The following is a 23,572-nucleotide window of genomic DNA, read 5'->3' on the forward strand; positions in this document are numbered from 1 at the left end:
AGCCACGTCCATGTTCAGCAGTCAGTAGCATATGACAAACGCAGACACCCATATGAACACTGGAGTGACAGACCACCTACTGTACTGCAACAGGTGCGCAGCAGATGTGAAAGACAACCTGTTACAGAGCCTTAAGATGCCTGTTCCTAGTTTAGTTGGAGTTCGTTCGTGAAGTCGTGCTGGAGAGGCACTTTCTGTACCCCATTTCTGTTTTGTCCTTTCTAGCACCACTCCCAACCACGAATGCCATCCCCTCCCTCATCACAAGCCTCCTGCTCCTACTTCAACCATGGGGACTTCCTCTTCCACGCCCCCAGCATATCTGTCAACCTCACATTTCCAAGAGCGCCTGCCGGGATAAAGCCTGTGTGCCAAAATCAGGGGTGGAAGTAGGCTTGAGCATTTTGGAGCAGCTTTGGAAGTAGTAAAGCCATTTTGGAGCAGCTTTGCAGCAACGAAACAAGAGTTTTGGAGCATATTTCTAAGGTCAAACGCCTTTGGTAATTGCAGTTTTCTTTTTCTGACATACAAAATCTCCGATCTGATTCCTTTTTATACAAGTTCAATGCCTTTCCAACTTCGCACTCATCTCTGACCAGACAAACGAAAAAAGCATGTAAAGATATATAACACAGGCCAACCATAACAAAAACTTGGAACAGACTAGCAGCAAATGTAACACTTGCTGGTTCGCTTCATAACTGAGTGTTTACCTATTTTGACTTGGTAGATTCAAATGTCGAGTCTACCACATTGATGCGCTCTAGCAGCGTATCTAATTTGGAGTTCAGATTTATGAGAATGACATTTCCGCTCTATATCTTCTGCATATCTATTTTATTTTATTTATTTAGAATACATCTCACAGAACCCAGATATGGGGTATTACATGAACATCTTTGATCTTATGCCTGGGCTGATAAATTCCTAAACACATGGATATTTCGCCTGCCAAGGAAGCGCCTTCAGACCACAATAATGTGCCTTGACTTTGCCCATGCTTTTTGCTTAGCCTGGTATGGCAGACAACTGCAGCATGACCTCAATCGTCATGTCCACTTGTGAATATGGCGGAGGTCTACAGGGGTGGAAGTAGACTTGAGCATTTTAAAGCAGCTTTGGGATATAGACAGACAGCATTGAAGGGTATCCTTTCCATCCTACAGCTTTTTTGCTTCACTCCTTCCTGCCAATTGTTCATCGTTCCTTGCTTGAGCAATGCTGGGGCTAATGTTTAATATTTTGGCGATTCGCCGCAAGATCGACCTAGAGGTGGCGCCACCGTCAGTCCGGTAGTGTGGATCGGCAGCTGGCGGCGCTCGTAGAAACGCACGCTGCGTAGGTCTGCTTCCGAGTTTACGGCGGGTTTGTTGGCGATGAAAACGTGTCTTCTGCAGTATTTCTGCAATATTGCAGAAAAATATCCAAGGATTTCGCCAATGCAGCAGAAGAAGAGCGGATTTTAGGAAAACAAAGCACGCAACCACCAGATCTTCCAGATTTACTTTGCCCGTTTCTTGCGCTGTACCGCGCTCACGCGCCTAATGCTTGGGCCTGCCTAATGACAGCTTTGTTTTTCTTATCGACTTTTAAACAGTTTGTGCGTGTCTCATGCGAGTGAGACCGGCGAATTTAGTCGCAAGCCCACGCAGATACCTGCAATACTTTAGATTGAATCGAGAAAGCCTGGTTCATTATATCGTACTTGACTCGAGGATTAAGCAGGTTAAATGTAGCACTGGCAGCGCACTGCATGGCGAGTTGCTTTATACTGAGTGCACATCAACTCTGGCCAAGACAACCACGCACAAGTATTCCCAAAAAATGAGATCACGCCGACACTATACAGGAAGCCTCGCCGCACAGGAAAGCTGATTGTTCACGTATACAGCGCTGAGTGGATTGAATTTGCCGAGATGCTTTTTGCAGCCACTGTCATAGAATGTGATAGTGTATTACTGCATGCGCCACTAACTGTAAATGATTTCCTGAAACCGAGGAAAGTATAAGGGATTTCTGATGTGTGTGATGTTAATATATAACGGTAAATTAGTAGTTTAATTATTTTGTTTTGCAATGCCAATAAATTTCACCGCGTGAGATAACTTTTACACACTTGACAGAATTTACAATAATCAGCGATTAATTTTCAGTAACGTTAAAGTGCAAGCTACGAATTACTCGCTGCGAAGACATCGTTATAAACTGCGCATGGGCACTGTCATGTTCTGGGAAGCAATTTTACAGGCTGAAAATTTCTTTATTAATAATTTAGCAGTGACTAAATCTTATGCGAAGTGAAATATTAGGGTTGCTTCCAAAACAGATGCCGGATATAAAACTATTCCGAAAGAAATGGAGGTCATCTTATCATGCGACTATAAATATGTATTTATTCCCGAACTAAACACTGATATTTGAGCCCGCATGAAGCTGTTTTACTCCCCTTGTCAGTAACGACGAGTTTGCTCGGAAGACCGCACTTGGACCAAAAGGGATGATAATGATTATAATAAGCTACCAGTAAAGTACATTAATCTAGGTGTATTATGTAATATTTAGGGTAACAATTAGGTGCAGGGAATATGTTTCTCAAACATTCGAGCATTTCTCTAATGTGCTCACTAAAACTTTTACGGATGCAAGCCTTCGACAATAAAAAAAAAATAAAGAAAAGAAATGCATATATTGGCCCGGGTTTAACGCATGAAAGCGGCATCGGTTATGACGGATGATTGCAGAGGCTGGTTTTGGTGTCGTTTTTTTTTTTTTTTTCATTATTAACACCACATTTACCACGTGGGATTGTTTATTGTGCAGTCAAATCCCACAGCAGAGGAGCGCCTTTCGAAACGGTTGTGATTGAATCCCCCGTTCTCGAAACCAGCAGTCGAGCGCCCTTACCATTGAGACACCGCGACAGAGGTTTAAAAGTAAAAAGAAAAAAAAACACGTACTCACACAACTCTATCGTGAATACAGAAGGCATAGTAGGCATAGAGGGGTCTGTTCAAACTGCATTCTGCTATATGAAGCAGTCCGCGGTGGCATATGTTTCAGTAGCTGCGGTATTCCAAACAGAAACGGGAATAGGCGATTTCTGAGCGTTTGCATTAACTTTTATTGACGGCAGTGACCTGTTTTGCTTTGACACGGCGGTAACGGCAGTACCATTTCGTTTGAGACATTGCATGTCAAAGGATCTCAAGCGCCGAATTCCCCGATGGATGACGTCCTTATCCAAGCATGACATGCTCGATACGGACAAGTATATTTTTTAATGAAGCGTGGGGTTATAGACTGTTCATATTGATTTTGCAAGAGGCATATAGGTAAGCAAAAGCTCACAGGAACCGCGAAACAAACAAAAACACTCCTGTACACGCCGCACGCGCGCGTAAATTACTGCAGGCTGGCACGCGACGCGAAAACGCATCCACACTGAGTAGGTTTCGCCGCTGAGCCGCAAGGTGGCGACTCTGCTCGATCTCGAGGCCAATAGACCCCATAAGGAAAAGCTTCCTAGTGATTGACAACTTTGGCATATCGCTTTTTTAGTCCTTTTTTAGTCCGTAATATTTCTGAGGTATACTAAGGATATTTGAGAGGGATTTAATAAAAATCGAATATGATGTTATTTTTTTTAATCTGGGAACTGGAAACTGGAAGTTGCCCCTTTTTTGCTGTTTTTAAATTTCGGATGATTTTGATGCCTTGTGAGAAATACACCTAACAATCTAGAGCTCCAAATTTTGTGTGAAATTAGGAATGTAGCCCGCATAATAAAGATAAAAAGTTTTAGTGCAAACAACTTAGGTCATCATGCCAGTATGCAAGTTTTCTAAATGCGAAATTTTTTGCAGTGCGTCACTCCTGAAGCAAAGTTTTACTAAATCAACAACAACAACAAAACGGGTTTCTAATAGCTTTTGTGAAAGTAAAAGCTGCATAGATTTAGTGAGTAAAAAGTAACAGATGACAAGATCATAGTGCAGAAGCAGCAAGTCTCCAAGCTTGTAACCTTTTTAAAATGGCAAAAATGGCGTTTTCCACCTCTAGTGGCATACAACTTTTTTCCGAGATAACTATGCCGTATCTTGCAAAACTAAGGTTCGATTCTTTGTGTCGAGACATTTGCCCACCAAATGTAAAAATTTCATTGCAAACAAAAAATGGTCATGGGATCTCGATTAAGTTCATATCTGAACACATCCATATTTATACGTATAACAATTGCATGCAATCTTACCCTACTCAACGCAAATACAGCCGAAGGTTAAGAAAAAGTGAAGACAGTACCAAAAAGACTCTGACAGTACCAAAAAATGCGGGAGCAACAGATATGTTGATATCATGTTCGCAGGTACAGTCGTGAGCAAAAGTGGAGAGACCGCCACTTCGTTGGCGAGAGCAGCTGTGGGGTTGCCCCGCAGCACTGCTATCTCGCCGCGCTCGCTCGCTTCGAGAGTGCCCCGAGTGACAACAAACTTTCCCCTCGCTCTCGCACGGGTGTTTATCACGCCTGATACATTCCTAGTGCGGATTTCAGCTACTCTGCTGGTAAACGGTCGCGTCAAAGAGGAGTGTGAAAAAAAAAAAAGTGTAGTTCCTGAATAGAAAGTAGCGGCAGCTGCTCCCACTCTCAGCGCGCTTCAGCGGTAACGCCGTCAGTGGCTTGCCCGCCTAATCAGTCGGCGACTGGCACACCAAAAAAAAAAAAAAAAAATGCACAGAAAGCTTTGCTCGAGCCTTGAGAAGTCACTTTGCAGGCCTGATTTTTTTTCTTCAATCAGTAAATAGCTATTGAGAGTGCATGTGAAATGCAAGCAGAGCCTTGATGTTGCGCCTTAAGTGTTCCAAGTTAGCTTAGTTTCAAGCCTTCACTGAGTGAAATGGGAAATGGACTTAGACTGTCGTTACTGAAGTTATTCGTTATGCATGTGAATAGTGATGGCCTTCTGATACCAGTTCTCTGTAACAGAGCTCGCTGTGCACGCAGTGATGTCGCAAATTTGTGAGCCTGATGCGCGCGATTTGCGATGTCCATGAGCGACTGGTCTTTTTTGTAAGCTTTGAAGGTACTACAGAGAAACACGCACAGAGCATTACCTGTTATATTCTTAGCACATATGATAAGCGTTTTTTGGGTACAGTGTAAATGAATGGGACACGACCGCAGAGATGGCTGACAAAACAGGAGAATTCCTCAAAAGTATAGCTGTTTCTTGAAATGCTAATTGTATTTCTTTAGGCTGCGGGCGTGTGAAATGATTCGCATTGAAGGCAGGTTTCTTTTGCGAAGTGGCACACAATTTATTAGGGTGCTATGAGACGTGAGATTTTTTAAACTCTATTCAAGATACCTGCAAGCTCAACACACTTTTCTTTTCACACTCCTCTTTGACGCGACCGTTTGCCAGCAGAGTAGCTGAAATCCGCACAAAGAATTTATCAGGCGTGATAAACACCCAGCGAGAGCGAGGGGGAAGTTTCTCGTCACTCTGGGCACTCTCGCAGCGAGCGAGCGCGGCGAAATAGCCGCGTCGTGGGGCGGCCCCGCAACTGCTCCCGCCGCCAGCGGTCTCTCCATTTTTGCTCACGACTGTACATGCAACCATAGGTCGGCGGACTCACTCAGGCTCACACTCAGATCATGATCCGAGTCGTGAGTGAGTCCGGACTCACACTCAGATCGTGATCTGAGTTGTGAGTGAGTCCGGACTCGCACTCAAATTATGATCTGAGTTTGAGTGAATCCGGACTCACATTCAGATCATGATCTGAGTCGTGAGTGAGTATGGACTAATACTCAGATCATGATCTGAGTCGTGAGAGAGTCCGGATTCGCATTCAGATTATGATCTGAGTCTTGCCGAGTACGACCTAGAAATTTCTTATGAAATCAAATGAATTCTTGCTCAGAGGTTGAAGCATCATGATCTGAAGTGATCGAGTGAATAACTGGCACAAGTCGCTAATTAGATACTAGTGGACTCGAATTGCCTGTGTAATTCTAATAATAAATAAGCTTCTTGGTGAGCTGATGATGTAGAGCAATTTTTTTTACGCAATTATTTTGACTGTGGCGATTAATGCAAGTTAATTGAACATTTGTTCTCGTTGGCGTGTTGTATTGTGGTGGCTATATAGTTCTTCCTTTGCTGTTTATTTACTCCGGAATATCTCGCAAATGATTTCACGGGTTAGCTGCTCATTGGTGCACAGCGATGCGAACAAGCCAGGCTAGCCGTGCATAGCTAACAATATCAGGCTAATGAAGCTCGAAGAAACCATTGTGTAACCACATTTTTAATGTTCTTTCTTATTGTGAAAGAAGTCACAGGCTCACCACCACAGACCAAGAATCTTGTCCGATATTTCTTTTTGTGTGTCATTGCTCTATTTAGGTAGGCTGTTTGAGGTCACAAATACAGTAGAACCTCGGTGATACTCGGCTGATACAAAATTCGGTGTCATACGAACTCATAAAATTTCCCGGCCGAATTGCATTGCGTTCAGTGGGCAAAAAATCGGATGTTCCGAACACCTTTTCTTTTCGCTACGGGTGATACGAACTTCGGTATCACGACCGGTCGAGGCCCACGCACACACTCACAGCGAGAAAAGCGTGCGCAGCACTGATAGCACGGATCACGCACACGCGCGCGAAAGAAGAAAAAAAATATAGCGGGAAAAAACCGGCTTGGCAACCCGCGGCAGCAGCGAAGTTGGCGATGTCTTGCCCCCCTCACCCCTCCCGCTCTCTCTCTCTCCCCTCTCCCCCGCATTTTGTTTTTTTTTTTATCTCGTTGTTGCTTTCTGCAATTGGTGTTGTGTGCACAGCCTTGCGGCCCTCTCCACTATTCTCCGCCGCTCCATACCGCCCCGCAGGCCACGCTCTTCCGCTTTCCGGAGTCTCCGCTGCAGCGGCAACACGTTGCTTCGTTTTCTCGTTTGTTGAGGCTGACAACGCGTTGATAGCGCGTCGTTTTGTGATCATCTCGGCAACGCGAAAAGATACAGCATACTGCAATGTCACGCAAGAGAAAGGCACTGACCTTTAAAGACAAATTGGAAATTTTAAATAAGGTGAACAAAGAGCCCAAGAAAAGGCGCACTGACATGGCCAAGGAGCTAGGCCTGCCGCTGTCAACGTTGTCAACGATCGTTGGTCAGAGCGACCAAATTATGCAGAATGTGCAGCACTTCGCGATGAATTCTAAAGAAGCCAAAACTGCCCACCATGTGAAGTTGGAAGAGGTTCTTCTAACGTGGTTCAGAGAGGTCACGGCGGCCGGCATCAACATCGACGAAAAAGTGCTTCGTGAGAAGGCAGCGGACATAGCACCCACACTTGGAATCGATGACTTTCAGGCCTCCGGTGGATGGATTCACTGGTTCAAGGTGCGTCAATCTTTCATACAAGACTGTTTGCGGCGAAGGAAAAAAGGTCGACGCCTCCGCCGTGGAAGACTGGATGACAACCACACTGCCGTCTAACATAGCGGGATATGAGGCACGTGATGTTTTTAATGTAGATGAAGCAGGGCTGTTTTACAATCTCCAGCCCGAAAAAAGTTTGTGCTTTAAAGGCGATGCCTGCCGGGGCGGACAAAAGAGCAAACAGCGCATTACAGTTTTGTTTTGTTGCAACGCCGACGGATCGGAAAAGATGCCACTGACAGTCATTGGCAAATACCAAAAGCCCTGATGCTTTAAGGCAGCCGGTCGATTGCCCTGCGTCTACAAGGCGAACAAAAAAGCATGGATGAAGTCTTCTTTGTTTATGGAATTCGTCATGTACTTCAACCGCAAGGTGTCTTGCCACAACAGAAAAATAGTTTTGCTGCTGGACCAGTGCACCGCCCATCCAAAACAAATGACACTACAGAGTGTTAAGGTGGTGTTCCTGCCCCCGAACGCAACAAGTCATTTGCAACCACTGGATGCTGGGATTATAAGGAATGTTAAGCACCATTTTAAAGCTTTGTTGGTGCGCCGCCTCCTCACGAAGATTGAAAGGAAGGCCGCGAATCTCCAGATCACTCTTCTGGACGCTGTGCATTTTCTTGCAATTGCCTGGAATCGCGTCGTTCCTACGACCATCGCCAATTGTTCCGCTAAGTGTGGGGTTTTCAAATCCGCTGTGGCTACTGCCTCGCAAGTGCCCGACCCGATTCCCATCGATGTCTGGAATCAACTTGACGTCGACTGTTGCGCCGACGATTTCGTCACCGCGGACGACGACCTCGCCACCTGTGGTCTCCGCACGGTTGAAGATATTGCAGAGGAAGCGTCATCACAGCCTGTCATTCCATGCAGTGACGAAGATGACGACGACCAAAGCGTTGACCCACCACCGACGGCAGCAGAAACGATGCACGCCATCGATGTTCTGCGGCGCGCCGTGACCTCAGAGTCTGTGCGGGAGAAGACAGCGGCCCAATTTTTCAGTTTTCAAAACTCTGTTATCAGATCTCGCGGAAAAAAAGGTGCAGAAAGATATACGCGATTTCCTTCAACGAAAATAAATATTTCGTACCTGTTGGAAGGCTTGAAAACGGATTTTGCTCGTTTTTTGGTGATACGAAAATTTTCGTCTGCCTTTGAATTTCGTATCACCGAGATTCTACTGTATGTGGCTACGTACGCGGGTAATTTAAACGCATTCCGGCATAGCTGAAATTTTGCTTTGGTCAATTTGGTACAAACCCTGTCCTACGGCGACCACAATGGTGACCTCCAGGGTCCCACTGGAGGTCACCATTTTCCCACTAACCGCCGAAACTTGACCTCGACTAATTTGGGCAAAAATCTGTACAATGTAATATGACTATGGCGAATGAGATGGTGACCTCCAAATTTGACCAGGCCCACCCTCAAATTTGGTCCACTCACCCCAGTAGATTGACCTCGGCCGAATTTGGACCAAAATGAACGTACAACATAATTCGATTATGACGAACACGATGGTGACCTCCAAATTTTGGTTTGGGTCACACACGATTTATCAACCCTCGAAATTTGATTTTGGCCAATTTGCATCAAAAGCGATCAGTTTCTAATTGCATTGACTATCCTCGACACTATGGCTACCTATAAAGTTGAGCATGACCATTTCCAGAATTTGGACCAGGCCACCTTCGAAGTTTCACCTTTACAATTTGTATTATTGACTGTGCCCGACAAGACGGCAACCACCAAATCGGCCATAGCCATTTCCAAAATTTGGCCCGTGCTATAGCTAAAAGGATCGTGCTTTCGTACTGTAATCAGCCTAAAAGAGATAATCTCTACCATATTTTTTCCTTTTCCTGTAACCTTTCAACTCGTTCATTACTGAAGAAAACAGTTTAATCATGTAATGTTACTTTTTTTTTTCTTTTTTTTTTCCCCGCGTTTTTCTCGGTACTATCTTCTGCCTACCTATACAAGCGTTAGGACCGTCTCTCGTTGCTTGTCGAGTGGAAATGAGTGATTCCATAATGAGTGAGTCCCGATGAGTCAAAATGAGTGAGCTCAAATGGGTCACGAGTTGAAATGAGTGAGTCCAAATGAGTCGTGAGTCGAAGTGAGTGAGCGCAGATGAGTCGTGAGTCAAAAATGAGTGAGTACATATGAGTCGCGAGTTGAAATGAGTGAGTCCATGATGAGTCTGAGTTTAGATGAGTCGCGAGTCGAAGTGAGTGAGTGCAGATGAGTTGTGAGTCAAAAATGAGTGAGTTGAGATGAGTGCGTTCAAATGAGTCGAGAGTTGAAATGAGAGTTCAAATGAGTCGTGAGTTGAATGAGTGAGTGAGCCCAGATTAGTTATAAGTCTGAGTGAGTCAGAGTGAGTGGTCATCTTGCGTGAGTTTGAGTTCATGAGTCTGAGTGAGCCCGAGTGAGTCGCCAGCTTGCGTGAGTTCATGAGTGTGAGTGAGTCCGGGCCTTGCGAGTCTGAGTGAGAGTGAGCCCGCAGATGGCCCAAATTTTTATGAGTGAGCCTGAGTGAGCACACAGGATTTTGCCAACCTATGCATGCAACATCGTAGAGCACAGCAAAGCCTCAGGCTTGTTAACCCCTATATCCTACAAGTGCATCGTGTTCGCCCAGTTCTGGGGTCCATTTGCACTTCTTTCTTTTCTCTAATCCACTGAGTCTTTCATTCCAGTTTTCACCTCAATGGCTACAGTCGCTATCTTTCGAAGATCGGTGACACCCTCTTTTTTTGTCGATGTGCACCGTGATGCCCCAAGGCTGCTGACAAGTTGGCCTCTCTTAGTCGCTCCCAAGCCTAGTGGCAAAGCTACCAGTAGATATCTGGAGCAGTATGAAAAAAAAATCGTGCTGTATTAGTACCTTGGTTCCGATAATCAACGCGAAATAAATTCCGAAACCGATGGATAACGGGAAAAAAGAGCACATTATATTTGTGTAAATATGGCATTACCACCAGCTGCCTGTAGGCAGTATAGAATTATGAAAGAGAAATTGAAACACCTGGATTTACCGGCAGTCTAATGTGGCTAGCGAAACAGTCCGGCCACTCTGCAAGTGAGAAGCATGATCAATATTGTCTTGCCATAAGAAGACACAGCTACCCAAAGTGAGCAAAAGAAAAGCAGATGTGCACCATGCAAAGGGTTGATGTTTCACTGCCACATACCCTGTGCTTGTCTCAAAGGCCGTGTCATGAGTGGACATGGGCTCCTGGGACTGAGCCACTTCAACCTGGTCCAGGGGAGGGGGACACTCGACAACCAGCTCGGGTGTGGAGTCCAGGGGTGGCAAGTCAGTAGCGCCCACCTCAGGTAGGGATGGTGGAACTGAGGAGTCAGAAGACACCTCGGGCAGCTCAGGAAGCCAAGAAGGTGCAATGGATGGCCCCAAGTCTTCCGAATAAGACAGGTCATCAGCTATGCCTGCAAAAAGACATCGCTCACAATAAGAGTTCTCAAGCTGAGTTCTGTGAAACTTTTGCACTCTGTGGAGTTGCTTTTTAGGTTCTCAGAGCAGCCAGACAAAACCTTTCCTTTCAATCCCCTTCATTTTGAAACGAATTGTAATGTAGCTGCTTACAGCAAACTGTTTTTCTCTAGCAATTGGGTCATTATTATTATTAAATTTAACCACTTTTCTAAGGCTTGTGTAAACTTTGGCAGACACTGATAAAAGCTCTGAAACATGCAAGGCTCTTTGGCATCTTTTGAATATCCCTAGTCCATGAGAACATGCCCATTAAAGACATGTGCTTTACAATGCATCATATGCTCGCAGGAAAAGTTCATACCTAACCACACCATCCAACATGATGGCAATGACAGCATGTTATTTCTTTGCTGCAGGCTTATCCGAATACCTTCATCACGCAATGCAAGCGCTAGCCGCCACTTCATTAGCCACTATTCTAGCTGTTTAGCTAAGATGCGTGGGGTAACTGACAACCTTAAGTACCTCTGCCACTGGTGTCAGATTACTTGTTCCCCATGCCACAGCTATCCAATCCTTAACCTCATAACCCTGCCTGACTCCATTCAAACCACAACTAGCCGCAACTAGTATGTTTCCCTTGCACTGGCATCAAGCGACTATTGTTCCGCTATTGACCATTGGTTATCTCCTCTACACATGCCCAGACAGTCCACTTTTCTCTGATCGGAAGAATGGACAAAGCAAGGTCACACGTTTCTGGGATGCTCCCAAACTGAGCTAGCTACCAGTGTTTCCTGCAACTGTTGCGGTTGTTCAGTACCTAACTTAAGACCTCAAGGAAAAAGTCTGGCCAGTGGCTACAGTACTGTCTGCAGGGCAGTATGGTGCAGCTAATCAACACTGCAGCCCATACCACAGCAACTGTCATGGTCAATCTGAGTTCCTACTTGCAGTGGCAGTGCAGGGAGTCTTCTCAGGATGCACTCACCCGGCAGGTCGGGCAGGGCAGCAGGCACGTCCATTTGTGGCACCTGGCCCATGCCGGGGCTGTACAAGAAGCCTTCCTGGGTAGTGCCACGCTGTTCAGTGCCACTCATGGAGGCTGGGGCTGCACCCAGGAGATTAGGCCCTGTTAAGGCCTCTTCCGCCCGAGACACTGTCCGCTTGGCACTAACCAAGGGATCACGCTGCACATATCTCGTGTACCTGCAAACATGGAGAGTGAGACTGTGACTGGCAGAGAAGAGGAATCACCTAGTTGGTGGTACACAGCATTCATGCTGTTGGAACCGTGACAAAATGTGATCGAAATGTAGGAGAAAAAGCTCTATCTATGAGTGAAGCTTTTAAGAACAGGTCTGTCCAAAGAGTGCCTACGATTAAAAAGTTAATTTTCTTTTTTCTTGCATGCCCTGCCAACAATATGAAATGACCCAACATTATAGCAAGGGATTCGCAGCTACAGCCATCAAGCTGCACAAGCCACCAATTCAGAAGTTGTGCTTATTACTCGTCCCTGGCTGCATTCCCTAACAAAGCCTTGCAGCAAGAGTCCAAAGAAAAGAACACAGTACTATGAACACACAAGCATGGCACGAATAGTAAATACTCTTATTCTCAACCTGCAAGTGTTCGTGACACATGCTGCAAAACACTGAAGAAAAAAAAAAAAAAAGCTCGCAAGCGGGAAACTTGTATTTACACACAATAACTTGGCACACACTTGCACAATGCAACGGCTATGCGAACTATGCCTCAGATCAACTCATTTTCATAAGCACATCACCGAACAAATTATTTACATAATTTCATTTGTCAAAATATCAAATAATACTACTAATACCACCACCACCAACCACCACCACCATTACCACGACTACTACTACTACTACTACTACTACTACTACTACTACTACTACTACTACTACTACTACTACTACTACTACTACTAATACTACTACTACTATTAGCCATTCCTACATAAGCTAACGCTCTGATGACCCCAGTTAAATGTGTTTGAATAGCACATCAACTCAGTCCCAGTCACACTGCTTCCAAAGTATTATACAGCCAAGCATTGCAACTACTAGCACTGCACTGAAAAACTGTTGGCAAGGTGAGTAAGGTCCAAATTTTAATTTTGCTTAAAAATTTAATTGCAACAAAAAAAAAAAGCAAATGGCTGATAAAGTTAAATTACACAAATTATGGTGTAATTGGAGTAATAAAAAAATAACCAATATGCTCCTTACATAAACAATTCCTTGCATGCACTGCACAAGATGGACATGCTTCACTTCAAAGATAAACAAGACAAAAGAGGCTGATTGCAATTTCCTACATCACACCTAGTTATTTATGCTAGTATAAGCATGTTCCTTAGGCCTTTTCATATTTCTTGCATGCCAGCAGAGGTGTCAACATTATGTAAATTGATTCATCATCATCAGCCAAACTATACAGACTGCAGGGTGAAGGCCTCTCCCATATTTCTCCAATTAACCCGGTCTTGTGATAGATGCATCCGCTTGACCCCCGCAAACTTCTTAACCTTAATCGCCCACCTTTCTGCTGCCTCCTGCTATGCTTTACTTCCCTTGAAATCAAATTTGTTACCCTAAGCAACCATCGGTTGTCCTTTCTACGCACTACATGCACTGCCCATTTTTTCTTCTTGATTTCCACTTGAACGTCATTAACTCGAGTTATTTCTCTGACCCACTCTGCGCACTTCCAATCTCTTAACGTTACACCTACCATTTTTTGCTCCATAGCCCTCTGCATTGTCCTCAACTTAAGTAAAACACTTTTCGTTATCCTCCACATTTTAGCCCCATATGTGAATACAGGTAATATGCAACTGTTGTTATACTTTCCTCTTGAGCATACCAGTAAGGTGGCAGTCATAATCTGCAAATACTTGCCAAATGTGCTCCATCCCAATCTTATTCTCCTATTTATTTCCCTTTCATGGTCTGGATCTGCTGTTACTACCCATCCTAAGTAGATATATTCGTCTACCACTTCCAGTGCTTTGCTGCCTATTGTGAACTGCTGTTCCTTCCCGGGGCTGTTGAGCCTTACCTTAGTCTTCTGCATATTGATTTTAAAGCCTACTTTTCAGCTACTCCAGTCTAGGTCATCAATCATTCATTGTAGTTCATCCCCTGAGTTACTTAGCAAGACAATGTTATCAGCCAATCGCAGATTACTGAGGTATTCTCCATTAACCCTTATCTCTAACTGCTCCCATTCCAAGTCTCTGAACACATCCTCTAAGCAAGCTGTGAATATTACTGGGGAGATCGTGTCTCCTTGCCTAACACTTTTCTGTATGGGAATTTTGTTACTTTCTTTATGCAGAACTATGGTTGCTGTGCAGCCACTACAGATATATTACAGCACTTTCACATACGGCTCGTCTATACCCTAATTTTGCAATGCCTGAACGACTGCCGAGGTTTCTACCGAGTCAAACGATTTTCGTAATCTGAATGCTATGTATAAAGGCTCGTCATATTCCGAGCATTTTTCTACCGCCTGGTTGATGGTATGAATATGATCGATAGTATAGTACCCTTTCAAAAACCTGCTTGATCTTTTGCTTGATTGAAGTCTAAGACTGTCCTGATTCAGCTAATTCTGCTAATGATTACATTAGTAAATGCCTCATATGTAACAGATAGCAAGCTGATTGGCCTGTAATTTTTCAAGTCCTCAGCATCCCCTTTCTTAGGAATTAAGATAATGTTAGCGTTCTTCTACGACTTTGGTTACCGTCGATGACATCAGGCATTGCGTATATAAGGTGACCAGTTTTTTCCAGCACGATATTCCCCCCGTCTTTCAACAAATCTGCAGTTACCTGATCCTCCCCAGCTGTTTTACCCCTTCTCGTAGCTTCTAAAGCTTTCTTAACCTCGTCCTTCATCACTGGCGGAACGTCTGACTGCTTTTCACTATTGCCTATCTCATTATTGTCCTGACTACTTCGGCTACTATATAGATCAGCATAGAACTCCTCGGCTACTTTGACTAAGTTCAAGACAATTGAAATAGAATGCAAAAATTCAACGCTTGCGTGAGGGCATGAGTATTGGCTCATCTAATAATACATGCAATGAATCGCATAATAACCATCGTACATTAATGCACAATGCCAATGCTAAATTTTACTGTTCCGGATTTTAGCACTCCTTAAGTGCCCTCTACAGACTTTGTTCATATTAACCATACAAAAGAAACTCAACACAAGCATGCGTTCACCCTTAAAGATTTATAGCGTTGCAATATTACCTTCCGACGTCATTTTTTTCCACAAGCAGTCAGAGATTGGAATCAATTACATCCATCAATTACAACTCAGCCAGCAGTGGCAAGCTGGCTTCTGTTCATAAATTGCTCTCGAAATGACTGTGCTAATCTTATTTTACTCCAGTGTTTTCTCGCACTGTATTTGTTAGATGCAAGTTTGGTTTGTTTGGATTGTGGTGTTTATCGTCCCAAAACGACTCAGGCTATGGGAGACGCCTTCAACCACCTGGGGTACTTTAACGTGCACTGACATCGCACAGCACAATGGTGCCTTGTTTTTCGCTCTCATCAAAAAGTGGCCGCCAAGGCTGGGATTTGATCCCGCATCCTTAACAGTAGTCAAGCGCCGTAACCACTGTGCCGCCTCGGCGGGGCCTGTTAGATGCAAGTGTCATTCTTGATGTATTTACACAATGCCCTTCTTGTTTATGCCACATGTGCTGCATGTTCTTCCCAATGTATTGCTGACCCCTCAAACTGAAGCCAGTGAATTTGCACTCGAGTATATCTTTCTTATGGCAATCCCCAAAATGGGATTGGCAGTATTCCGAAACAAATTATACACCACACGTGATGCTGGAGCAAGTACTAACACGTGCACCCCACTGAGCCGGCTGCATTAATTCTAGGTAGCTTAGCAATGCAAATCTAGGTGGTTATGTTCATCTGTCCTGAGCAGTAGAGAGGAGCAACCAGACTGCTTGGGTCATCTCCACATGAAGCAACGCATAAACAAGCTGTCACACAATTTTGCTTACGGGTTCTCCCCAGTGTTGAACAAGAGTAGGCTTCCAACACTCTCTGTGCTCTCCGGCAGCCTGCCAAGCCCTTCTTCATTTTGCCAAGCAGATTTGGTGGTAGATGGATTTGCCTTTGCTGGTGGACGGACATTGAAGAACTGCAACTTTTCTTTGAGCATCCGTTCGTCAGGGGTCAGGTGCTGGCTTCGAATGTGGATGCGACTATGCTCAAGAGGCACAGGTGTCAAAGATACAGTAAGTTCTCGGGCAGGTTCAGGATCACCCGCAGGAAACTTGTAACTTGAAAAAACCTGCTCAAGGCATCAAGAACAAAAGAGTATACATGGATAGCTCAAGAGCGATGAATTTTTCTATACTTGCAAATGTTAGCTAGAGAAGGAAAAATGTCAGTAAAAAAGGGAAATATAACCTGAAAACGTTTACTAAAAGTAACAAGACTCAATGTGCACTGAGAAATTGGTTAAATTTGATCCGGTGTGCCACAGCAACACAATGTGTTATGAGACAGAGTACATTTGTGCATTCTGGATTACTTTCCAACCACCTGAGTGGTTGCGGCATATGGGGTATTCATGTCCCAAATAGTCTTTGTGGGCTACAAATAATGCTGTAGTGGCAGACTCCATATTAATTAGTATCCCCTGGGGCTCTATAAAGTGCACTGACACAGCACAGTACATGCCTTTTTGGCTCCATCTGCAGAAGCGGCACCTTTCTACCTTTGGCATGCTTATCGTACAGCTGTTGACTACATCAGCACACGACAAATTGTCACGAGCTACGCAGCAAAAGCTCAGGTTCTGTACTTCCTATGCAGATTAGAATAAACCTCTGCTTGGTTCAAAAAGATGTTTGGCATATGCCTGACTCTCGCCTTCAGTCTGCATCACAATGTGGCTGCTGTGGCCAGAATGTGATCCCTCAGATTCATGCTTAGCATTAGAACATTTTAAGGCACCGTGCAGCTCCAGTGAGTTTTGACAACTTGACTGATAAGAAAAGCAGATGCGAAATAAATATTAGGATATTAGGGAAGGGTGTACACGAATCATACTGAAAATCCATACTGGGTTTCCAGGTGCAGTGCTATGCATCAATGTAGTAAATAAAAACTGAAGGCACTATTGTGCTAAGATTCGATTTTTTGCGCCCTCAGTGGTACCTCTGTGGAGGTCCACGTACTGAGACTGAATGCACGCACCCCGGTTGGGTTTCAAGTGTGGACATATAAGTTGCAATTTACTGTCAGCATGTATACAAGTAGATTGCCTAGTAAATCCTGCAATGGCACGTAAGTAGAACAAAGTAAATAAGGCATGGATTTTTTTTTTTTTTAGCTTTGCAGATGCTCTGCACAAATTAGACGAGGGGAGTAGAACACTGAAGAGTATAATCGACCGGAAACCAGACGACTGCGGCAGTCCGTGTAACTCGAAGCAGTTTGGCCTTGTTATAGTCTTTAGAATCCTCACCTTAGTTGCTTTGCTGCTGCCACGTATAGCAGAGATTTTTGTCCTTGCCATGTTGGCGCGAGCCTGAATGCTTTGGAGGCGGCCCTTATACTCATTCAATCGTTCCTGCAGGCCATCCAGAATAGCATTGGCGATTTTGCCCAGATGATCAAGGCTGTCCGCCACCTGCAGTATACACTCATCGTGTCGAAGGTCCGACGGTATCAAATGTGCTTCGTACGGCTGAAACTTCATATCTTGAAACTCGACAGTACAAATCGTACAAGCTTATTCGCGCGCGGATAAATCCCACCCCCCAGATTGTACCCGGACGCGTTTCCTAACTTTGCAGGTTGACCGCTGACGCGTGTCTGTGGGCAGCCAGCAAGACTGCTTTCCGGCAAAGGTAGCACAGGATATCACATGCTGCCCGCAAGCATTTGCAGCGTGCACCGCTACACACCAGTCACCGAGTCCACCGAAAGTGCCAAAAGCCCCTCCTCCATCCACCAAACACCAGGTCAGAGGGGCTTTTTTGCTTTGCATCCCCCGACCGCCCTCCTCCTAAACGCAGGACCATGTGACTCAATTGCACCGCAATCAAAAATTTTAAATGTCGCTTTTATGCGCTCAGATATACGTCGTAGATCAAATCAAATATAAAGTTTGGTTTTCTTATACAGCAAAATAATTTTGCTTTTTGATACGAAACCATACGAAACTATCAGTTTGGTGTCTGGTTCGGTCGTTCGGTCTCGAGGGAGAGAGCGCGCGCTCTCCCTCGAGACCGGCTGTGGTGCAACAGCAGGCGTTGGGTGGTTCGAACTTCGCACGAAAGTAGTCGGTTTATCGTCGTGCGGCTGGTGACTCGCGAACTCGGCGGAGCGGTCGCGCGCCACTTTCTTCTGTACCGTGTGATGAGCGCGTCATGACTCGGGCGAAAAAGTGATGGGGCCGCTCTTTGTGCATCACTATGAGCGAAGGCGCGAATTGTACACAACACCTCATTGAACGCCTGCGCGAGCTGCAAGAGAGAGCAGCGGAGAAAACCAAACTCATACAAGCCGACTGTCTTAGGATTCAGGAGCTACAGAGCAGAGTGAGACTACTTGAACAGGAAAAAGCAGCGGTGTTATGCGACATAGAGGACGTTTGTGCACAGCTTGGATATCCGGACCTGGAGACTCTCGAGGATGAAAGGTGACACATCTCGGAACCCTCTCTTCTGTTAAATTGTGCTTTCGCTTATTCCGTTGTGTTCATTTCTCCCAGTCCCGGCTATGAGTTTTCGCTCCAGCGTTGCTACATGCGGCCGTTTACACGAAGCAGCCGCGTCATGGGATGCATGCATAGCTGTGATATGACAGAGCGCAGTTGCTCTGGGGCGTCCTTTTACCTAGTTTAACTAAGGTATCATAGGCCTAGCAGCTTGGTACGTACTATTTTAATGCCCCTCTGTAGGCTTCAATAAGTGTTTAAATGGTCCCGAAAGCGCCTCTGTCTCAATCGGGAAGTCCTGCGATGGTCTTCGTAGTACGCAGAAAATCCGTCGCTTATGCATGAGAGTTGCACCTAATTTAATCTAGAAGGAGTGTATCGCTACAAGTGCTCGGAGCCGTGTGTCTTTAATCTCATTAACCTTTGCATCGCTCGGCGGCGAGCACATTGTATGGCTGCAAACGATCACGATGCGAACGAGTGCAGTTGTGCAGCATAACAACAAGTAGGGGGAGCAGAATGCCTTGCCCATCAGCAGAATGGAATGGCGCAACGGCGCAGCAGCTGCCAGGAGCGAATGTCATCCTATACGCGTTTGGTGGCAGGAGTGGAAACGCGCCATTCCGTGTCGTTTGGCTGATGTAAAGATGCAAACGAAAACTATCGAGACGCCTGCGGGTCCCGAAGGTCCATTAGTTTAGCATTTAGATCGCCTGCCCACTGGGCGTTTAGGGGGGTGGGAGTTGAGGCTATTCCCTGTGTAACGGGCGAGGGTGTACCGTAACGCGCCGCCAAGGAGACCGCCGTTGAAGGCACGCAGCTGTGCAGGGGAGCAGGTGCGTGTAACGGTGGAGAGAAGGAGAAACTGGCTGGCACGCGACCAACGCGACAGCTGTCCTGCGGCGGCGCGCTTCAAGGCTTGACCCGGGGTGGAGGAGGGAAGCGCTTTCATTTAGCTACCGACTGGCCGCGCGCGCGGTTTTCCTCAAAGGATCGCCGCCGCAAGACGTCAAGGCGAGACGATAACGGCTCGCGAAATAACGGTGGACTGTGCGCGAGCGTTTGAGTGGTAATGTGTGCGTGACGGTGGCTCGTATGGAGGTACCCGGCACGCAGAGTCGTCTGCATTTTGGCTCTTGAGATGGACGCTCCGGTGCTCCGGTGGCCATGGCTGGCCATGGGTTCTCCGTAGCGGCCGGAAGCTGCCAGGCGTAGCCGCGGGCCTCGCGGAGCGCAGAGGGCGCTGCGGGGCCACCGCCGAGGACGCGAGCGGACCTGGGGCAGCGACGGCTGGCAGCAGCGGTGGGCGGCCGTGTCATGTTCGGCGTCGGCGAGCCCCCGCTCGTCTGTCAGGAGGCGGTATTCACCCGGGACCGCGGTCCGCGAGCGTTCCTGCACCCGTTCAGCCCGTACGGCCGTGCCGTGCTTCGCGTCACCCAGCACAGGTAGGCTGCTGCTGGCCGCCTGACCCAGATCGCGGTCGCCATTGCGCGCTGCTCGTCGGGAGGAATCAGCTTTAGCGGCGGTGTGGCGCGTGGCGAGGCGCGCGAGCCATGCGCGCCATGTGGCCGGCCTGGCAATGTGGATGCCCCCCGCGAGCCGTTGCGACGAGTTGCTGTTGCTGTGGCGCTGCCTGGCCCTTCAGGCGGGCCTGGCGGGGCCTGGCCCGCCGCTTCGTGTCTGCCGGGAGCGCCCGTCTTTTCGCCGCTATCCCGCAGTTGACCGGTGAGCCGCCGAGCATCGCTCAGCGAGGCTGTCGCGACCCCCACGGTCTGCGCCCCTAGCCCGCGCCGTCGGCCTGCTGTTCGAAGCGCGCGTTGGAAAGGGGAACACGTCGCGTATTAATGGGCAACCGGTCCAAGATAAAAACGAAACTGCCGATCTCCGCCAACGCTACGTTGCGTGTGCCAGCGCGGTGGGGAAGAAGAGAAAAAAACTAATCGTTCCTAGCGCACGCACTGCGTCTTCGGTTTCGCTCTGTCATTATTTGTGTGTATAGGGCGGTTCAGAAGCGCTTGAGGTACTGGTCCGCGGTTTCGTTTACCGCTCACTCAGCTTCTCTTGGCGTTTAAATGCTTTTTACTCTGTGTTCATTGATGCATTTCAAGTGCCCACGTTCGCCTCCCCTCTTCTCTGGCCTAAAATTTGTGAGGTGTGTATTCGAAACCGCGTTGCGGAGTGCTGCAGGACACCAGGAGAGTATGTGCAGGTTTTATGTTTTTCGTGCGTAGGCATTTCAAGTTGAAACCTGCCTCCGTTTTGGTCTACTTCTGAAGAGCGGCACTGATTTGTTTACTATATTATTTACTGTAGGCATCAATGTATGAACTTGCAGAGGCTGGAAGATATTCATTGCTTTTCCTTGTGTTCTAAACAGCAAGCCCTAAGAAATGGCGATTTTTCCGATTTATGGTGAGCTAGGTATTGCAAGCTGCATTCACTGAGCACAATACAAGGATTGAGAGTTCCATATACATTGCTGTATGTATTACATATTGCCTCTGCATAATTGTTTACTGATTTAAAAAGTGAGGTTTGTGCATGTAGACAACTATATTGGCGCACATGCAACTGTGGACACTTGATAAACTCTTATAGATGTCGTGCATTGTATGCTCAGCTTTTACCTAACGACCTTGCAATATTTCATCTTGCCTTACTTAATTCAGAGGGCTGCGGTAGTACAAAATTGCAATAATGCCACTTGGTTAATCCATATATGACCAGTGTCGACACATAAGACACTACTATTTTGAGCAGTGACTGTAAAAGATCACCATGTAAAATTTTTCTGCACCAGCTTAGGTTCAAGAGGCTGCAAACTTTTCCTGTGCAAGACATATGTTGTGTGCATTGAGAAACTGCAGTCACTCTTTAAACTGGAAGCTGTCAGCAGATTCAATGTACAGCATTAGGATCATTCTCAAACTTTTGAAACTTCACATGTAATGGGGAGCATATGTGCACAGTATTCTACATGGTAAAACTGCGCAAAAGTGTGTGTTGTGGGATAAACACATTATGCAAAAGAATATATTTTAAATATATCCGAATGTCTGGGTTATATGGGCTAATTGGTGACCATTTTTATCAGGCTAAAGAATCCTTTTTTTGACAGCATCACCATGTAATGGTTTCAGTGGGCTTGCTGGCCACTAACCTTCATTATTTTCCTTTAATTCTTTTCATTACACAAGATGTAAACATGCACTTGACTTAAATTGTGTTGTATTGAAGACAGTTCTGGCCTTTTGTCTGGTACCAAGTATTTGAAGTATCGTAAAGTGGAATCTGATGACACAAAAGGGAGCACTGAGTGAAGGCCAGAATTTCCACTCTGGTGATTCCAGCTATCAGGTGGCCTCTTTGGGGCATGTTACATTTGTCAGCATCTGGTTCGTTGTTGTGGGAGAGCAGCCAGGGTCATTCTGCTACCTCATATTTTTGTGTAGTATCATCTATGTTTTTCTGTTTGAGAATGCGGTTTTTATGTTCACCTTTTCTGGGTTTGAAAGGAGGAGGCAGTCATCCTTTAGATCAATTGGTACAGTTTCATCCCATTTCTTAACTGCAAGAGACGTGTACCCACATACTCTCCCTATAGCATGAGACAAGAATAAAATGTGCTTGCTAGCTGTTCAAGTGTGGTAGCAAGATCTTGTTAGCAGTGTGTGGCTTGCGATTGAAATGCTAGCAGTGATTGTGTACCTGAACTCCACCCAGATTTTAGAATAGGATTGTTTAAGTTCTCCCCCCATGCCCGCCGCTTTGTCAAAAGCATACAGCTGAAGTGGATTTGCTTCTGAGCTCTCCAGCATGCCTCATTTTGCATCCTCGGAACCAACCATAATCTCTCGACAGTGGAAGGGCCTTATGTTCCCAAGCCTCTGAAGTTTTGGACTGCCAATTTTGCTAGTCCCACCAAACAGCTTAGAAGCTAACCCCTTGGGTTGTGTACTTCTTATGAGACCTTTGTCTCCCCCATTTGCAATCCATATTGTTTGCCTGGTGGCTCTTTCTTGCCCTACTTTTGTCCCATTCTTTGTGTGTGTGTGTGTGTGTGTGTGTGCGTGTGTTGCCACCTTGTTCAGTATTCTCCTTATAAGCATTGGGTTGCAACATATTGACCTTGACATTCCTCTAATCTGAAAACTGATGAGACGCCACAGTACTCGGATTTATCATTAAGAGCAACAGAATGTAGTGTTGTGCTGTGTAAAATTGTAAAACTTGTCATTTTCATAACAACAGACATAACAAATACACAACAGTTAGTGCATTTGCTAGAGAATGGCAGTGCGATGGAGACAATGCCTCTCACACGTCGTCTGCGTCGAGTCACCATTTCTAGCAAAATTGTGTTCTTTTTTTAATCTGGCTACTTCCAAGGAATAAGAAATAAGTACTTCTATTGGTAGCATTGGTGGATGACATTGCAGCCCACGGTTATACAGGCTAATCCCACATGGTTCGATTAGCTCTCGTCTTGTTCAGTCTTTCCTTTGTGAAATGGCTATTTCTAATTATTGGGGAATTCAATCAATGTCATGGTAGTCAATGTTTTATTAGTCCCTTTTAGACAACCAATTATTATTCAACAATTTTTTGCCTAATAGCGTGTCCAGGCTTCAAAATAGTCAGTTGTTTTTTCAGTTAAAAAAGGGACGGTTAATTTTTTTCAATCACATGCGGAATTTATGAGACTCAAAATTGTTGGAAATCAATATTAATGCATCAATATCTGTGAAGTAGATCTTATGGGGATCGCATAATCTGGATTCACATGATGCGAGAAGTCCAGAAAAAGATAAGAAATTGGTACTAGTGAAAAATCTGCAATAAAATTGCAGAAGGCTTGCTACCTGGCTCTCTATTTTGCGAAGTATCTTTTGATGGGCTTGCTATTAGGCATG

General features: G+C 45.7%; 2 protein-coding genes across 5 annotated transcripts in view; one reads left to right on the forward strand and one right to left on the reverse strand.

The window, feature by feature from the left end:
* LOC146207272 (WASH complex subunit 1-like) overlaps window positions 1-18,010 on the reverse strand; it is a 30,378-nt gene extending 12,368 nt beyond the window's left edge. Inside the window, exons 1-4 of the mRNA XM_084580394.1 lie at window positions 17,463-18,010; window positions 15,988-16,280; window positions 11,904-12,121; window positions 10,650-10,905 (exon numbers count right to left, since the gene is read on the reverse strand). Coding sequence (XP_084436520.1) covers window positions 10,650-10,905; window positions 11,904-12,121; window positions 15,988-16,280; window positions 17,463-17,696 — 1,001 coding nt within the window. The 5' untranslated portion in view covers window positions 17,697-18,010. The remainder of the gene's footprint in view (window positions 1-10,649; window positions 10,906-11,903; window positions 12,122-15,987; window positions 16,281-17,462) is intronic.
* Window positions 18,011-18,192: 182 nt separating this feature from the next.
* The window catches only part of siz (Brefeldin-resistant Arf-GEF family protein schizo), a 58,730-nt gene continuing 53,350 nt past the window's right edge, over window positions 18,193-23,572 (forward strand). Inside the window, exon 1 of one of the 4 annotated variants that reach the window (XM_084580309.1) lies at window positions 18,193-18,641. In XM_084580309.1, the coding sequence (XP_084436435.1) occupies window positions 18,415-18,641 (227 nt within the window). In that variant the 5' untranslated portion in view covers window positions 18,193-18,414. Of the gene's footprint in view, window positions 18,642-19,600; window positions 20,105-20,157; window positions 20,385-20,497; window positions 20,812-23,572 lie in introns of those variants that run through there. The other 3 variants (XM_084580373.1, XM_084580337.1, XM_084580388.1) reach the window with 3 other exon arrangements.

The sequence above is a fragment of the Amblyomma maculatum genome, chromosome 1 (genome assembly GCF_055883805.1).
Source record: "Amblyomma maculatum isolate TAMU_Amacu chromosome 1, ASM5588380v1, whole genome shotgun sequence".
NCBI lineage: Eukaryota > Metazoa > Arthropoda > Arachnida > Ixodida > Ixodidae > Amblyomma > Amblyomma maculatum.